At 48.2% G+C, this 15129-nt stretch overlaps 1 protein-coding gene across 1 annotated transcript in view; it reads right to left on the reverse strand.

Moving 5' to 3' along the window:
- Positions 1-384: 384 nt before the first annotated feature.
- The window catches only part of BCO1 (beta-carotene oxygenase 1), a gene marked incomplete at both ends in the record, with an annotated part of 37553 nt that continues 22808 nt past the window's right edge, over positions 385-15129 (reverse strand). The window contains 4 exons of the mRNA XM_081215449.1: positions 385-614; positions 2572-2683; positions 4471-4565; positions 7844-7949. Of these exons, the coding sequence (XP_081071575.1) occupies positions 385-614; positions 2572-2683; positions 4471-4565; positions 7844-7949 (543 nt within the window). The remainder of the gene's footprint in view (positions 615-2571; positions 2684-4470; positions 4566-7843; positions 7950-15129) is intronic.

Raw genomic sequence — 15129 nt, forward strand, 5'->3', positions numbered from 1 at the left:
AAGCTGGGGAGGGAGGAGCAACGATAAATATTTCTGTGTCTCTTCTCCAGTGGGTCAGTGACTGCCCATTCTAGGAGCAATGATTATGTGCCTTAATACAATTGCTGATTCATGGCCACGGTCTTTATACTAAAGGAAAGGGGCTTTTAGAAGTACTAGAACTAATCAGTAAATATTTGATCAACTTTCCAACAAGGTTCTTATGGCCAAAATGAAATGAAAGAAAAGATACTGATAAAAGCTCTCTTTCCGTAACTTTGTCTCAAAGCCACCATGGAAAGAATAAGTGCAAAATAAAATGAAGGGCCCCCCTGCCCCCCACCCAGGGAGGGACCACCCTTGAGTCTGGTGGAGCCGTTCTCCAGGGCCCAGGCCCCCACCCTGTCAGGTCCTTGGGGCCACACGGCGCTCAGCAGCCCTGTCCCGCTCCTCCCGGGAAGGGGCCTGCTTCCCTGCATCCCAGTCGGCACCTGGGATGAACAGCCCGTGGAGATCCAGGTGCATCTCTACATCAACGGAGGCACGAGCCAATTCTGTAAAAGTTTTGGCATCCAGAACCAGCAGAAAAGGCAGCTTCTGGGGATCGGTAGAGACAATGGCTGATAAGATAATCCCTTTGGGGAAACAAAAAGAGACACCTTGTTAAAGTGCAGCCTTGAACCTGGTCCAGCTGGGGGGATAAGTTTCTCAGCTCTATCTCCCTGTCCTTTGAATGTAAGTTATCTAATCAAAACAGAAGGGAAGCGAATTTGATATTCTGTGGGAGCAGAAGGGAAAGGCTAGGGAAATCGGAAGGCTTGGCTGAACCAGTCCCCTCACCTTTCTGAGCCTCAGTCTCTTCATCTGTAGAGTGGGGATAATCCTCCCCACCCTCAGAGGGTTGCTGAGAGGATCTTGCACGGTCAGTTATGACAGAACTTTGTAAATCATTACATGCACTGAAGAATGGCTATTTTCCTACTATTTAGAAACTCCGGTTATAGAGAATCAGCTTTGACGCTGCACTTAGGCTAATATCCGTCACTCGGCTAAACCCGGACCAGTTGCACTCAAATGACATTTGAATGAGTCCAATTCGTCTCATGCATGTGCAGCTTTCCCCTCTGTAAAATGGGAATATTCTAAATACCCACTCTCAAGGGACAGAGGGCTAAATGAAGTAGTGCCCATAAACTTCCAGCAAATATCTGTGATTCTTCCCAAGGCCTCCGGGTTTCAGAGTGGCTGAGAGCAGCTGAGGTCAGATCAGCTTGAATTCAACCCTCCTCTGTATGCACTGGGCGTGTGACAGACCGTGCCTAAGTTACCTCACTCTCTGAGCCTCTCCTTTGGTGGAATGAAGACCAGGTTGCTCCCTGCCCACAAGAGATTGTGCAGGACACACTTGCCCAGCCCAGGGGGAGGCCAGCCTCAGCAGGAGGTGGCACCAACCATCCCCCACCTTGGAGGTGACAGTGACACGGGGTCCCTTATTTGTCGTGCCGTGCAGTGCAGGTCGATAGGAAGACCCAGGTAGAAAACCACTCCCTTCTCAGCTGAGGGAAGCAGCTGGCAGGCTCAGCGGGGCAGCCTACCCTTCCCCATAGGCGTGGGCAGCCCCACCCAGGCTTCTAGTATCCTCCTTAGCATCCTTAGGGGGTCGGCAGGGCATTTCTGGGGCAAAGGCAGAATCAAAGAGGGAAAGGACCATTTGGTCAGGTGGAAACCTGGACAAGAGAGGAGGGCCACAAGCATTTCTAGGTGCTCCACGGAAAACTTACATGCTTAGAGGAGTTACAAATTCAGACCCAGCCATTGCAATGGATTTAAAAACCAAGATTCTATACTCTGGGCAAGGGTAGTGCTGCTCTGTGGAAAGGAAGTGGCCTTTGTGTCGCAAACAATTTAATCACCCCGGAAGGGAGGTCTGACCTTCTGCTCCTGGGAGATGACCTCTAAGCCCTTGGACTGACGGTCTGATGAGAGTGCCTTTGTTTACCTGGGGCCACTGCATATAACCCATCCTAGCAAAGTGATTTAGGGGGACGCCTGGGCCACAGGTGTCAGCTCAACCTCCAGAGGGGCTGAAGACTGGAGGTCACCATGTCCGCATGACCACGCCCCACACGGGCTCCGACACAGGGCTTGGAGAGCTTCCCTGGCTGGCCACACTCTGTGGACGTCGCTGGGGAAGTTGGCGTGGTCCTAACCCCCACAAGAGAGGACCAGCGGAAACCCCAAGCACAGGACCCTCCTGGATCCTGCCCCACTCGCCTTTTCTCTTTCAATCTGCACCCTTTTGCCGAGATAAACCATAACCATGAGTACAACAGCTTTCGGTGTGTTCTGTGAGCTCTTCTCTTGAAACTGAGGGTGGTCTTGGGGACCCCCGAACTTGCAGCTGGTGTCAGAAGTGGGGGTGGGCTGGGGGACCCCCTCATCCCACAGCTTTGGACTCAGACACACCTGGGCTTCAAAGCATGACTCCACCAGCTGTGCGATGGGGGGCGGTCACTGCCCCTAAACGATGTCTGTTTGAGGGGTGGTCACAAGCACAGTGCAGCAAGTGGGCTACCCTTCCTGGAGCCTTACCGTGATCCTCGTCCCCGGCGCCCGGCGTGGGCACGAACACCGGCTCCGCCGGCCAGCAGTGCACCTCTCCCCACTTCCAGGATGACTTCGTGAGAATGTCGTATCTTATTATCTGCGCATCCAAAGGGGAGAGTCATGGGAATGAGTGGTTGGAGAGCGTGCTTATTCCCTGCGAATAGGAAGGCATCAAGGCCCCAGAGAGAGGGGAGTGGCCTCTGGCGAACGTAGACCCCAAATGGCATCTGCCTCTGGTCAGAGTAACAGCAGAAAGGAAGGCAGCTTGCTTCCTTCTCCAACTTGAAGCAAAGGTCCTCCTGCCACTGCAGAGCTGACAGTACACACTGAATTCTTTCAGAAACAAAATCCTTGGATTTATCTGGTACTTGGCACTATACTGCGATTTTTATACACATTAGATAAACTAAAGTATTCAACGCAAACCTTTAAAGCATAATATGATTCCTTTGTTGTTTTAAAAGCGTGAGTCCATGGCCTTCTCTCAATCTCTAATAGGCCTCTTTCCCCTGAAGGTGTGGGATTAGTGGGGAGTGACTCGGGGTGTGTGTATGTGTGGGGGGGAACCTTAATTTTTTGCCTTGTACATTTCTGCACTGCTTACATTTAAAGAAAAAATAGAGAGGGCTTCCCTGGTGGCTCAGTGGTTGAGAGTCCGCCTGCCGATGCAGGGGACACGGGTTCGTGCCCCGGTCCGGGAAGATCCCACATGCTGCGGAGCGGCTAGGCCCGTGAGCCATGGCCGCTGGGCCTGCGCGTCCGGAGCCTGTGCTCCGCAACGGGAGAGGCCACAACGGTGAGAGGCCCGCGAACCGCAAAAATAAATAAATAAATTTAAAAAAAGATTTTCCATTTTATTACTAAAAACTGAAGCTACTAAGGAAAACTGATGTCTGTACAGCACTCAGCATGGTCCCTGGGAAACAGCAAGTGTTCAAACAAATAGCAGTTTAAAAACCAAAATATGAATCGCTATGCAGTACACCTGAAACTAACAAGATATTGTAAATCAACTATACTTCAATTTAAAACTAAGCTAATAGGGACTTCCCAGGTGGCGCAATGGATAAGACTCCGCGCCCCCAATGCAGAGGGCCTGGGTTCGATCCCTGGTCAGGGAACTAGATCCCACATGCATGCTGCAACTAAGAGTTTGCATGTCACAATTAAGGAGCCCGTGAGACGCAACTAAGGAGCCCACCTGCCGCAACTAAGACCCAGTGCAACCAAATAAATAAATATTAAAAAAAATAAGTTAATAGGGCCTCCCTGGTGGCGCAGTGGTTGAGAGTCCGCCTGCCGATGCAGGGGATGCGGGTTCGTGCCCCGGTCTGGGAGGATCCCATATGCCGCGGAGCGGCTGGGCCCGTGAGCCATGGCCACTGGGCCTGCGCATCCGGAGCCTGTGCTCCGCAATGGGAGAGGCCACAACAGTGAGAGGCCCGCATACCGCAAAAAGAAAAAAAATAATAATAATCAGTTAATAAAAAAAATGTAAATCCTCCTAGTTTCAGCTCTACCCTCTCTGTTTGAGACAGTGAGTTCCTTGAGGGCAGGAACTGGGATCTCCCTGTTCACTTCCTTTTCCTCGGTGCCTACCACATTGTAGCACATAGCTGGTGCTCAATAAACATGCAGCCAAAAAAGAAATCAATGGATAAACTCCAGCCACCACATCCTTCCTGAGCGACAGCCCATAAGGTGCAATTCTCTCCCCTGGATGGTCCATCGTTGCTTCCAGTGTATTTTGTCCCAAGCTGACGTCACTTTCTGACTTACCCCCACCCCGAGGGGACCTCGGTTCCGACCTCCCTGAGAACCTGGGAACTCAGCTTTGCAGACAGACATGATGGTTACAGGCTGCCATCTCCCAAGCATTAGTACCTTGGTTGGGATGGGGCTCCACTGGACTTCAGCAGCAAAGACATAGCGATATCGCTTCCCGTTGTGAGCATAATTGATCCGAGGCAGCTCTAAGCCTAGAGAGAAATGACACAGCTGATAAAGGCCCCTTCACTGAGAGCTGGGACCACCTGTCTTTTGTGGCATCCAGGCTGGGCATCCTTTTCACAAAAACGGTTCCCAAGCCAGGATCCCTGAACTTGATTCAGGCCCTGGATTGGATCAAGAGTGATCATAGGGCAGGAGGAGGGAACTTCTGATAACTACCCCAGCTCCATTAGAAGCTCCATTAAGAGCAAGGTAAGATAGACCTGGGGTTTTTTTTTTTTTTTTTTTTTTTTTTTGCGGTACGCGGGCCTCTCACTGTTGTGGCCTCTCCCGTTGTGGAGCACAGGCTCCAGACGCGCAGGCTCAGCGGCCATGACTCACGGGCCCAACCGCTCCGTGGCATGTGGGATCTTCCCGGACCGGGGCACGAACCTACATCCCCTGCATCAGCAGGCGGACTCTCAACCACTGCGCCACCAGGGAAGCCCAGACCTGGGTTTTTAAGTGTATAAACATCTTTAATTATCCAAGATAGAAATCAAAGAAAACTGCATGATTAAAATCAGAGGCTACTGCAATTTTTTAAAGCTCTTTTTTAAAAAAGTGTGTGCGTGCACATGTGTGGGTGTGAATAGAAACTTCTGAAGCCGTGGAAGGAGCATCAGTGGGGAATATTTAAATAAATCTGGTGAAATCATATAATAACATTATACAAAAGTAACATTTACAAAGCATTTTAATAACATGGGGAAATGTCTACATCATAAGATTAAATGTAAAAGGCTGCTTATGGAATTATCTCCACTGTGTTATAAATGAAGAGAAAAAGTTTGGAAGCATTGCTGGGGTGATAACTTCCTCACGGTGCTTTATAGTTTGTACTGTCCATTCTAAGTTTCTCATTGTGTGAAATTTTCATTATACCTATTACTTTTGTAATCCAAAAAGCCTTAAAAATGTGTCCATGCCCATGCATATATATTTATATATGCTTGTTGTGTCAAATTAAATTTCTAAGTCTGAATATTGAAATGAAAGTCCCTCTTATGAAATATTGCAGATAGTTGGAGCCAACTGCTGGTGAAAATATAATGTCCAAGGAAAGAAGCAGCAGAGATGGAAACATCTGCCACATACAAGCCTCCTGAAGAGGACCCAGGGCATAAATGGTTATCGGGCTCAGTGGGGAGGGATGTGGGGTGGAGCACTAGGAAGGGAGGACGTCCAATCCCACAGGCGAGTCATCACGAAATTCCCAAGAGACAGGTCAAGACGAACATGAGGACGAGGGGCCACCCACACACTCAACTCAGGAAAAAGATGCCCACTGTTGGTCCCAGAGTAGGTCTGAGACTCCCTGTGATGCTCCTGGGTCCCTTGAACCTGGTCTGGAACACCCCTTTCCTCCACCCTGTAAATGACCAGCTATATGCCCATGGTTAAGCATAATGTGTTTCATCCCTGTGAATTCTGTCCGGCTATTAAAGCCATGCTCTTGAAGAATCTTTGGGATGTGGGAAAACTCCCAGGCTACGTTCATTAAGTGGAAGAAGCCATTTCAGAACATTCTAGATGGTATGGTATGCATTTTGTATAACCATAAATGCAGAGGTTAAGGGTTTTTCGAGTCAGTGAAGCCTGGGTTCAGATGCTGGCTCTGTTGCCCAACTTCAGGCAAGTTATCGAATTATTCTCAGCTCTGCTATCCTCGGTTCTAACGCATGAACAGTACATGGCAGCCCCTGCCTCTCAGAGGTGTTCTAATCACGGCTGCTTTTAGCTGGACCCTCACTGCGGGCCAGGCCCTCAGCTAAGCCCCTTACATGCATGGACTCACCTAATGTGATAAGACCAGGATGAGACTGGGGAGGAAAGGACGGGAAGTTGGGGAGCCCCTAGAAGAGGACCTGGCATGCGCCAAGCAACGCCTACGTGATGGAAAGACTGCGTGGATGTTTCCAAACGGCCGTCACAGGTGGAGGGATTATGAAGGATTTGTCTCCGGTCATGCTTTTCAGCGCTGCCCAAGGTTGCTACGATAAACAAGAATTCCCTTCCCAGAAATAAAACGACCGTAGTGTTTTACTCCTCCATCTGCCCATGTGAGTGACAGGTGAGCAGAGGTGGAAGTTGATGCCTTAAGAATGGGGACGAACATGTCTATATTCACTTCCAAAGACTCTGAGGGGCCGGGGCACCACACAGAACCCATTATGGGATCCATGGGCTGCCATGTGTAGATGTGGTTCTTAGTGGGCAAATCTGAGGTCGTCCTAGCAGAGTCCCCAGGACTGTCCTTCCAGACGCCTGGCCCTGGCGTGGGGCAGCAATATGGGGAGCTGGGCTCCCAGCCTAGAGCCCCGCCCGCCGCTCCCCAGCCCTGTTCTGGGCAGGCCTGTTCATTCCACGCCGCAGTACTGAGCACACCCTGCTCTAAGCCAGACTTCTGTCACGTGTCGGTGACAATACTGAGCACACAAACACGGTCCCCACCCCACGGGCTTCTATACTAAGGCAGTGGTTCTCAATCAGGTTGGAGGCCAGGGACGCTGCTCAACATCCTCCAATGCCCAGGGCCGCCCTCACCGCGAAGAATGACCCGGCCCCGGTATCAGCAGTGCCCACATTGGGACGCCCTGCTCTGGTGGGTGCTTCTCTCTGAGGGGGTTTATGTTCTGGGTGTAGCTCGGGCTTTCTGAGACCCAATTTTCTCCTCTGGCAAATGGGGCTGATAGCACCGATTCTGCAGGGTGTTCTGAGTGTGCACAGGTAGAAATCTGCACAAGCCATGCCTTTCAATAAGTCAGCGTTCAATACACAGCAGCATTTGATACAGAGAACGAACTAGTGGCTACCAGTTGAGGGGGGCAATATAGGGGTGGGAGAGAGGGAGGTACTAACTATTGGGTATAAGACAGGCTCAAGGATGTATTGTACAACACAGGAAATACAACCAATACTTTGTAATAACTGTAAATGGAAAGTAACCTTTAAAAACTGCATAAAACATTTAAATTCAAAAAAATAAAATAAACTTTTAAAAAGAAAGCAAAAAAAAAAAAAAACACAGAAGCATTTGAAAGGCTAGCTGTGAAAGTCCCTGCGTCCAACGAAAACCCAAGTACCTCCCTGGGAGGGGTATGAAGATACATGAAAGAGAAGTGTCCCCAAATGCCTTCCCCTGGGCATCCCAACAGCCTTCCTCTCAGTCCCTTGTCAACGCACATCTCTTCTGCATCAGAAAGAGTTATCACATAGAGAGGACATTCAGCCCCTCCCTAAACACAGGAGAGAGGATGCATTTTACCTTCATAAAGCAACTCCGGCTGGCAGTAGACTTGGTCCTCTTTTTCCTTCAGGGCTCTTGCTGTTGTCGATGACAGTCTGATTAAATTGGAACCCGCCTCTGCATTCTGAAAGAATCAGTTTTCCAGAAAAATTAAAACTTGGTATCCAGATCAAATATTTGTTTTACTGTGCACATGTTAAAAAATGCTTTAGTGTCTGTCACCTTGTTCTGGCCTCACATTAACCACCGGAAGCAGCTATTATAGGATTGGTATTTTCAGTTAGAAATGAGAACTGGGGGCTGGAAGTAACTCCCCAAAGAGGGCAAAGCTGGTGGGCGGTAGAAGGGGGGGCCCTAAAAACCCTGGATCTTTTCTTCTACTCTGGGCTGCCTGATCCCTCACAGGTGAATTAGTGTACTTATAAGTTCTCGCTTTTTAAATACTGGATGATTCATCTGTAAAAGGCTGCATCAGTCATTCAAAAGGTGTGTATAACAAGTTCATAATAACATGTGAAATGCTCATGATAGAATACTGAGTGAAAAAAGCAGCAGAGTAAACTGCATACACAGCCTGAGCTCAACCATGTTAAACAAAGAAAAAGAAAAAGAAATGACATTGAAAACAGCCTGGGAGAAATACCAAATAGTAACAATATAGCAGGGAATGGGATTATGGAGACTTTCATTTCTTTTTCTAGGCTTTTCTAGATTTTCAGTATTTTCTCCTATGAAAAGGTACCCCTGTTGAAAAGAAAACAAACACGCAATAAAAATGACTTGGGAGAAAAAATATCTATCAAGGACATCTCTTGGTCTCAGGTGACAATCAGACTTTGCTCAGTACTTTACCAGCATCGTTGTAACTCAGGAGAGAGACTGAACACAATTAATTAAATAGCTGTTGAGCAACTACTACTCCCTGTGTCCCCACATACTCTCTATGGGACCTTGAACAACTTACTTGGTGTCTCTGAAGTTCAGTTTCCCCATCTGTATAATGAGGTATAGCACAAGCATCGTATAAAGAGTATGTGTGTCTCCGAGTTATTATGCAGATTAAATAAAATAATCCATGCAGTTGGTTTATAGGAGGGCCTGGTTAGCGGTAAATGCTGGATAAATGTTAACTGCTATTGATAACATAATCGTATTATTATTATCATTATTTTTACTACTACTACTACTACCACTGCCCCTGGGGGTGAGTTCAGGTTAGCCACTGGGGGAGAAGGAGGAACAAGACCACAGATCTCTGCATTCACGGAGTTACAGGAGGAGAAGTATGGTCATGTCTGACTTCTCATTTAAACTTTTCTCTACTTTCCAAACTTTCCAAAATAAGCTTTTATAATGAAAACAAACCTATTTGAACAATAGCAGCTTTTTGCTGAGAAGGTGGGAAATTTACTGCATCCTAGAAGCTGAACCGTAGGGCCCCTCTGAGATTTGCTTAGGGCGATCCCAATTAACAGGAGAGGAAACTGAGGCCCAGGGAAGGAAAGTGGCTTGCCCAAGGTCACACAGAGGGGAGCAGAGGCTGGGCCCAGAGCTTCGCACTGAGATTCTTCTGCTCAGAAGCAAAAGCACTGCAGGCAGCAGGCAAAGCAAAGCCCCTGAGGCTGGCCGGTTCCCATCCCATAGTTCTCGGCTCAAACATCCCTTTCCCTGACAAGTTAGTCTGCAGTGTCTCCAAGACATGTGTCCCAAGCTGTAATTATCTCCTTTAGGGACCTGCTTCCTTCTTTCATGCTGTCTTCCCTGTGAAGACAGTGATCAGATTTTATTCAGTGCATGGCACATAGTCAGCTCCCAGGAAGTAACTGCTGAAGGAATGAGCAAATGCATGACTCAATGAGCTTTTCCTTCAACTCTTAGGGGCAGAACATGTGCTTTGCAGGTGGTTGTAAAAATCAAACGAAGGGCGTGAAAAGGTCGTCTAGTGCCTAGCACATCGGGTAACTTGGAAGCAGAAGCTCTGTTTGCCTTCACCTGTATGTGCAGCCCCACATGTGAGAGGCCCTGCCCTGTGCCTTGCTAGTCAAGAGGCAGCCACAGGCTTCTTGTGCATGTCCCGGGCTTGATTCTCAGGGAGTCAGTCTGCAGAGACGTTTTCTAGCTGCAGCATGAAACTGGTCAGACTGGTTGAGGCATAAACTGTGAATTTTTCCACACACAGCAGTAACGAACATGACTTGGCAGCTTTCTATGGCCAATGTGCTCAACTTTGGGAAGAAATCACTTTCCAGACAGAATTCAACGAAATCCTGCAGTCTGGCTTTGAAATTCCTCAACTCGAGGGAACTCCCATGAGAAGCAGTAATCTCAGTAATCCCGCAAAACACTGGCTTTGGAGTTTGGCAGCCTTGGGTGTGAAGTATGACTGTAGAGCTTTCTACGTGAACTTGAGCCTGCTTCCTCTTTTGTATAAAGGGGGGCAATCTGTAACTTTTGGACGGGTGGTGAGTACAAGCAAAGGTCCCTTTGACCTGCATCTGGGGATTGTGGTTAGGATTAAATTAAATAATGGTTATGAAAACACCTGATCCAGGGCCAGACCATCGTAGTCAGTAATTTGGAGCCAGACAGACATGCATTCAAATCCCAACTCAAATCCTCTGGATGATTCTGCCATGTTGGGCAAGTTACTGTCTCTCTCATCTACAGTCATGGGGATGATAAATAACCCCAAGGACTGTCATACAGATTCGGTGAGAAGTATTTCACAGGGCCAAAAATATTCAGGACCCAGGAATGAGAACAGAGGCCCACCAAACCTATGTCCACATATAGCAAATTGTTAAGTAAAATACCGTTCTCTCCCGCCTTCCTTTATGCACAGAGCTTCATAATGTTGTGGAACTGTGCTGTCTGATACGGCAACCACCACCAGCCATGCATAGCTATTTAAATTTAAATTAAATGAAATTTAAAATTCCCTTCCTCGGCTGCACTGGCCACATTTCAGTAGCCTAGATATCTGGCTGCTACTGCTTGGACAGAGAATATTCCTTCATTGCAGCAGGTTCTAGTGCCCAGTGCTGGTCTGGAAGGATGCATGTGAATTCAGAATTCCAGGACTCCTTGGCATTCTGAGCTAGAAGCAGGTGGCAGAGTGAAGGCTGACCTCTGGGCCCGGGCTTCCCTCCTCCTTTTCTTGCCACTGCACGGAAGCCCCAGCCAGCCCTGGCCTCCCTGGTGGGTCTGAGGGCTGCATCCAGCAGCACAGCCCGCCCTAGGAGGACAGAGGCAGCTGCTGCAGGCTGGCTTGGGTCATTTTTGCAGGGAATTCAGGGATCCCAGGTCACAGTTGGGGTCGGAAGGGTGCCCCTCTGGGTGGGCACCCTGTGGCCCTGTGAATTCCTCACCCAGTGAAGGGACACTGATGGAGAAAGGCCAGAGCAGGGGGCCCCTCTGGCCTGGGTCTAAGAGCAGAAAAGCCATCTGACACAGGGCCGGGCACAGAGTGAGCTCTCGAGAAATGGTGGCTTCTCTTATTATTGGGTCTTCATTTTTGCATTTGAAAACAAGACAAAAACCAAATCTACTGAGCCAGGAGTTGGAACCACCCCGTCTAGCTCCAAGATGCCAGCCCCGCCCCTTCCTGGAGCCCTGCAGGATGAGGGCAGGGTGGTTGGCAGGGACTGTTGGCGCCGCCCACACCCCTTGGGGCCCAGCCCCACCTTAAACAACCCCCGCACCACCCTACACAAACAGGCAGAGGGTGTCAGTGGGCCCCTCCTTCCTTTGACCCCAGCTGGCCCAAACGCCAGAGAAGCTGGGGCAGCTGGGAGGCCCCAGACTTTTGAACACACTTCAGTATAGCCCATTCTATGTGGAAGGCACTTTCCACTTGGGAAATGTTCCAAGCACTAAAGGAAGACCTTGTGCCCTTTTAGAGACCTTGCTTCACCTTTTTCATTCATTCATCGTTCATTCATTTATTTAAAATATCTAAGGGCTTAATGAGAACCCTCTGAGTACCAGACCCTGTGATGGGCTCACAGGATAAACTGCTGACAAGACCAGGAGTCCCAGCCCTCTGGGAGCTTTAACAGGAAGCTCATTATACCTGCCATCAAGGTGAGCAAAGAGCTACAGGTGCCATTAGAATATACAAACCCACTGAGGGAGTCAGGATGCCAGACCTGAAGGACGGGCAGGGATTAGAATCCCCTGGAGGTTGTGGCTTCACTGGGCTGGTCTCAGAGCCCCCAGGTAAGTCCAACCTGCAGCCGGGACAGGAGCAGAGGTCTCACGGGAAGAGGACAGGGTTGCAGGCAGAGGGGCAGCGACCTGCAAAGGCCCCAGACTGAAGGGCATTTGAGAAAGGGCAGCATCCCCTAAGGCCCTTCCCTAATATGCTTTTGGACAGGGTGGAATCAGAGCCGCCGGATCTGGACACATAGGCCATGTCTGTAGCTCGACTTTCCCCTTTCAACACGCAGGTGGGGTGACTTGAAAGTGAAGCAAGGAGACATTTTTAAGGGACAATAAACAGCAATTAAAAAGCGTGGCTGGAGCTACCCTTCCCAGCGCTCGCTCTTCTTTGCAGATGGCTCACGCAGTGCCTTTTTAAAATACACGTGCTAAACTTCTTAGCTTGGTTCCAAGGAAGCAAATCATTTCTAGAGCTTGATAAAAGGTTATAAAATCCTGCAGTGTGTGGGCAGCGGAAGGGAGTGTTTCCTCTCTGGGTATCATCCACAGGCTGAGGCCTCCACAAGGCGGGGGTGGGGTGGGAGGTGTGGTGGAGGTGGGCAGGCCTCAGGATTTGCCACCTGTGTGCTTTGTGACACCCCCCCCCCATTGCACCCTGGAGCCAGGAGACACCCCAAGCGCTGCACTATGGAACTTCCCAGAGTGACGGGCACAGAGGCCAGCGGCTCAGATGATGATTTTGTGGGACACGGCCATTCATTCAATAGCCCTGAATCACATGGGGAGAAAGTTAATCCCTTTTTCTCTTCCAATCTTTCCAACTGGGTCAAGGCGAGAGTCTCAGTTAAGTGCCACTATGTCTTTGACACCTAATACTTTTCCAAGTTCTCTTTAAGGAAGAGATCAGGTCTTGGCAAGGGCAACAGCATCAGGCTAGAGCTTAGGACCTGTGCTTTATTACCAGCCCTTCACGCTCATCAGCTCTTCCATCTGCAGCGCACAATGCTGCCTTTCCACTGGGTCGTGATAGGTTTCCTTCCAAGTGAGTTAAGGGAAGAGTGAGTTGATTTAAATGAAAACATGATTTTGTAAATGTTAATTTAATAGAGGTGATAGGAAATACGGTGAAAATCATGACAGAGATACACAAATGCCTGCAGATGGGGAAATGCTGGAGAGAGGAGAAAGGACCCACCTCTGGAGTTGGACAAAGCTGGGTTCAGATGCGGGTCTTCCGCCCACTGGTTGGGAGGTGCCTGAACTCCTGCATGGAGGAGCCTGGAGGGTGGGAGAAGCCTCCCCGGGCTTGTAGGAGTGTCTTCTGTTCCCTAGGCGTGCAGGGCCCTGAGAGAGGTCAGGGTGACCCTCTGGGACTCTTTCCAGGAGTTAGGCCTGCTCGGGAGATCAGCAGAGTTATACCCCTTACCAGCTCCAAGGAAGGGTTTAGAGCCAATCTTGGCTCTGCCACTGGGCTGTGTGACCTTGGGCACATTCCTTAACCTCTCTGTAAAATGAGGCTAACCTGAGGATCTCTCCCATAGATTGTTTTGATCATTAAGTTAGGTAAGGAAAATACAATGCTTAGCAAAGTACCTGGCACAAAGAGTGCATTCAGTAAGGATGAGCCGTCAAAACTGAATTGAATTGAATTTGGATTCATTTAAATTAATTAAGTCATGAAGTCAGGAAGTTCTGGAGCCAGAAGCCTCTGTAGCCTTTAAAACCAAACCCAGAGCCCTGGCAGCATCAGCCTAATTAAGGATAACGTCTGGCCCAGGAGTCATTTTTAACGTAAGAACAGGACTGTTCAACATCAGGGAGACGGGTAAGCAACTGGTGATGAATCCCCACCATGGACTGTCAGGCCAATATTTAAAATGATGTCATAGAAGAATATTCAATGTCATGGAGAGATGTCTACATATACAAGTAGGTGGAAATAGTATGTATAGCAGTATACAAAATAGTATGTACATATTCAGCCATGAAAAAAAATGAGGTCCTGATATGTGCTACAACACTGATGAACTGTGAAAACATGCTTCGTGAAAGAGGCCAGCCACGAAAGACTACATATTGTATGATTCCATTTATATGAGATATCTAGAATAGGCAAATACACAGAGATAGAAAGTAGATTAGTGGTTACCTGGGGCTGGGGGGGATGGCGGGCTTGGGGGGCTGATGGTTAAAGGGTACAAGGTGTCTTTTGGGGAAATGAAAATGTTTTAAAATTGATTGTGCTGATGGTGGTACATTCAACTCTGTGAATATGCTAAAAGCCATTGAATTGAACACTGTTTTTTTCTAAGATTTTTTTTTTAATGTTGACCATTTTTAAAGTCTTTATTTAGCTTGTTACAATGTTGCTTCTGTTTTATGTTTTGGTTTTTTGGCCCGCAGGGCATGTGGGACCTTAGCTCCCTGACTGGGGATTGAACTCTCACCCCCTGCATTGGAAGGCGAAGTCTTAACCACTGGACGGCCAGGGAAGTCCCAAATTGTACACCTAATTTTTAAAATTTATTTATTTTATTTATTTATTTTTGGCTGCGTTGGGTCTTTGTTGCTGCATGCGGGGTTTGTCTAGTTACGGCGAGCGGGGGCTACTCTTCGTTGTGGTGCGCGGGCTTCTCATTGTGGTGGCTTCTCTTGTTGCGGAGCACGGGCTCTAGGTGTGTGGGTTCAGTAGTTGTGGCTCATGGGCTTAGTTGCTCCTCCGCATGTGGGATCTTCCGGGACCAGGGCTCGAACCCTCGTCCCCTGCATTGGCAGGCGGATTCTTAACCACTGCGCCACCAGGGAAGCCCCAAATTGTACACTTTAAATGAGTGAAAATGGGTGAATAGTATGGTATGTGAATTATGTTTCATTAAAGCTGTTAAAAATTGTGTACAGTATAGTTTTCTTCTCCAAAATTAGGAAATACGTATTTATATGTTAAATACTAATTTTAGAAAAGAAAATTATACTGTACATAATTTTGAACAGCTTTGAGATATATATACAATATGTATATATATTATATACATACATATCAATATATATTGTGTATGTATATCTTTCTGTCTACTTGCTTATCTATCTATTTATCTATATATAGAGAGAGACTTGGGAGGCAATACAAATATATCCACAATGGG

Source organism: Mesoplodon bidens, assembly GCF_964165515.1.
Source record: "Mesoplodon bidens genome assembly, chromosome: 18".
Classification (NCBI taxonomy): Eukaryota; Metazoa; Chordata; class Mammalia; order Artiodactyla; family Ziphiidae; genus Mesoplodon; species Mesoplodon bidens.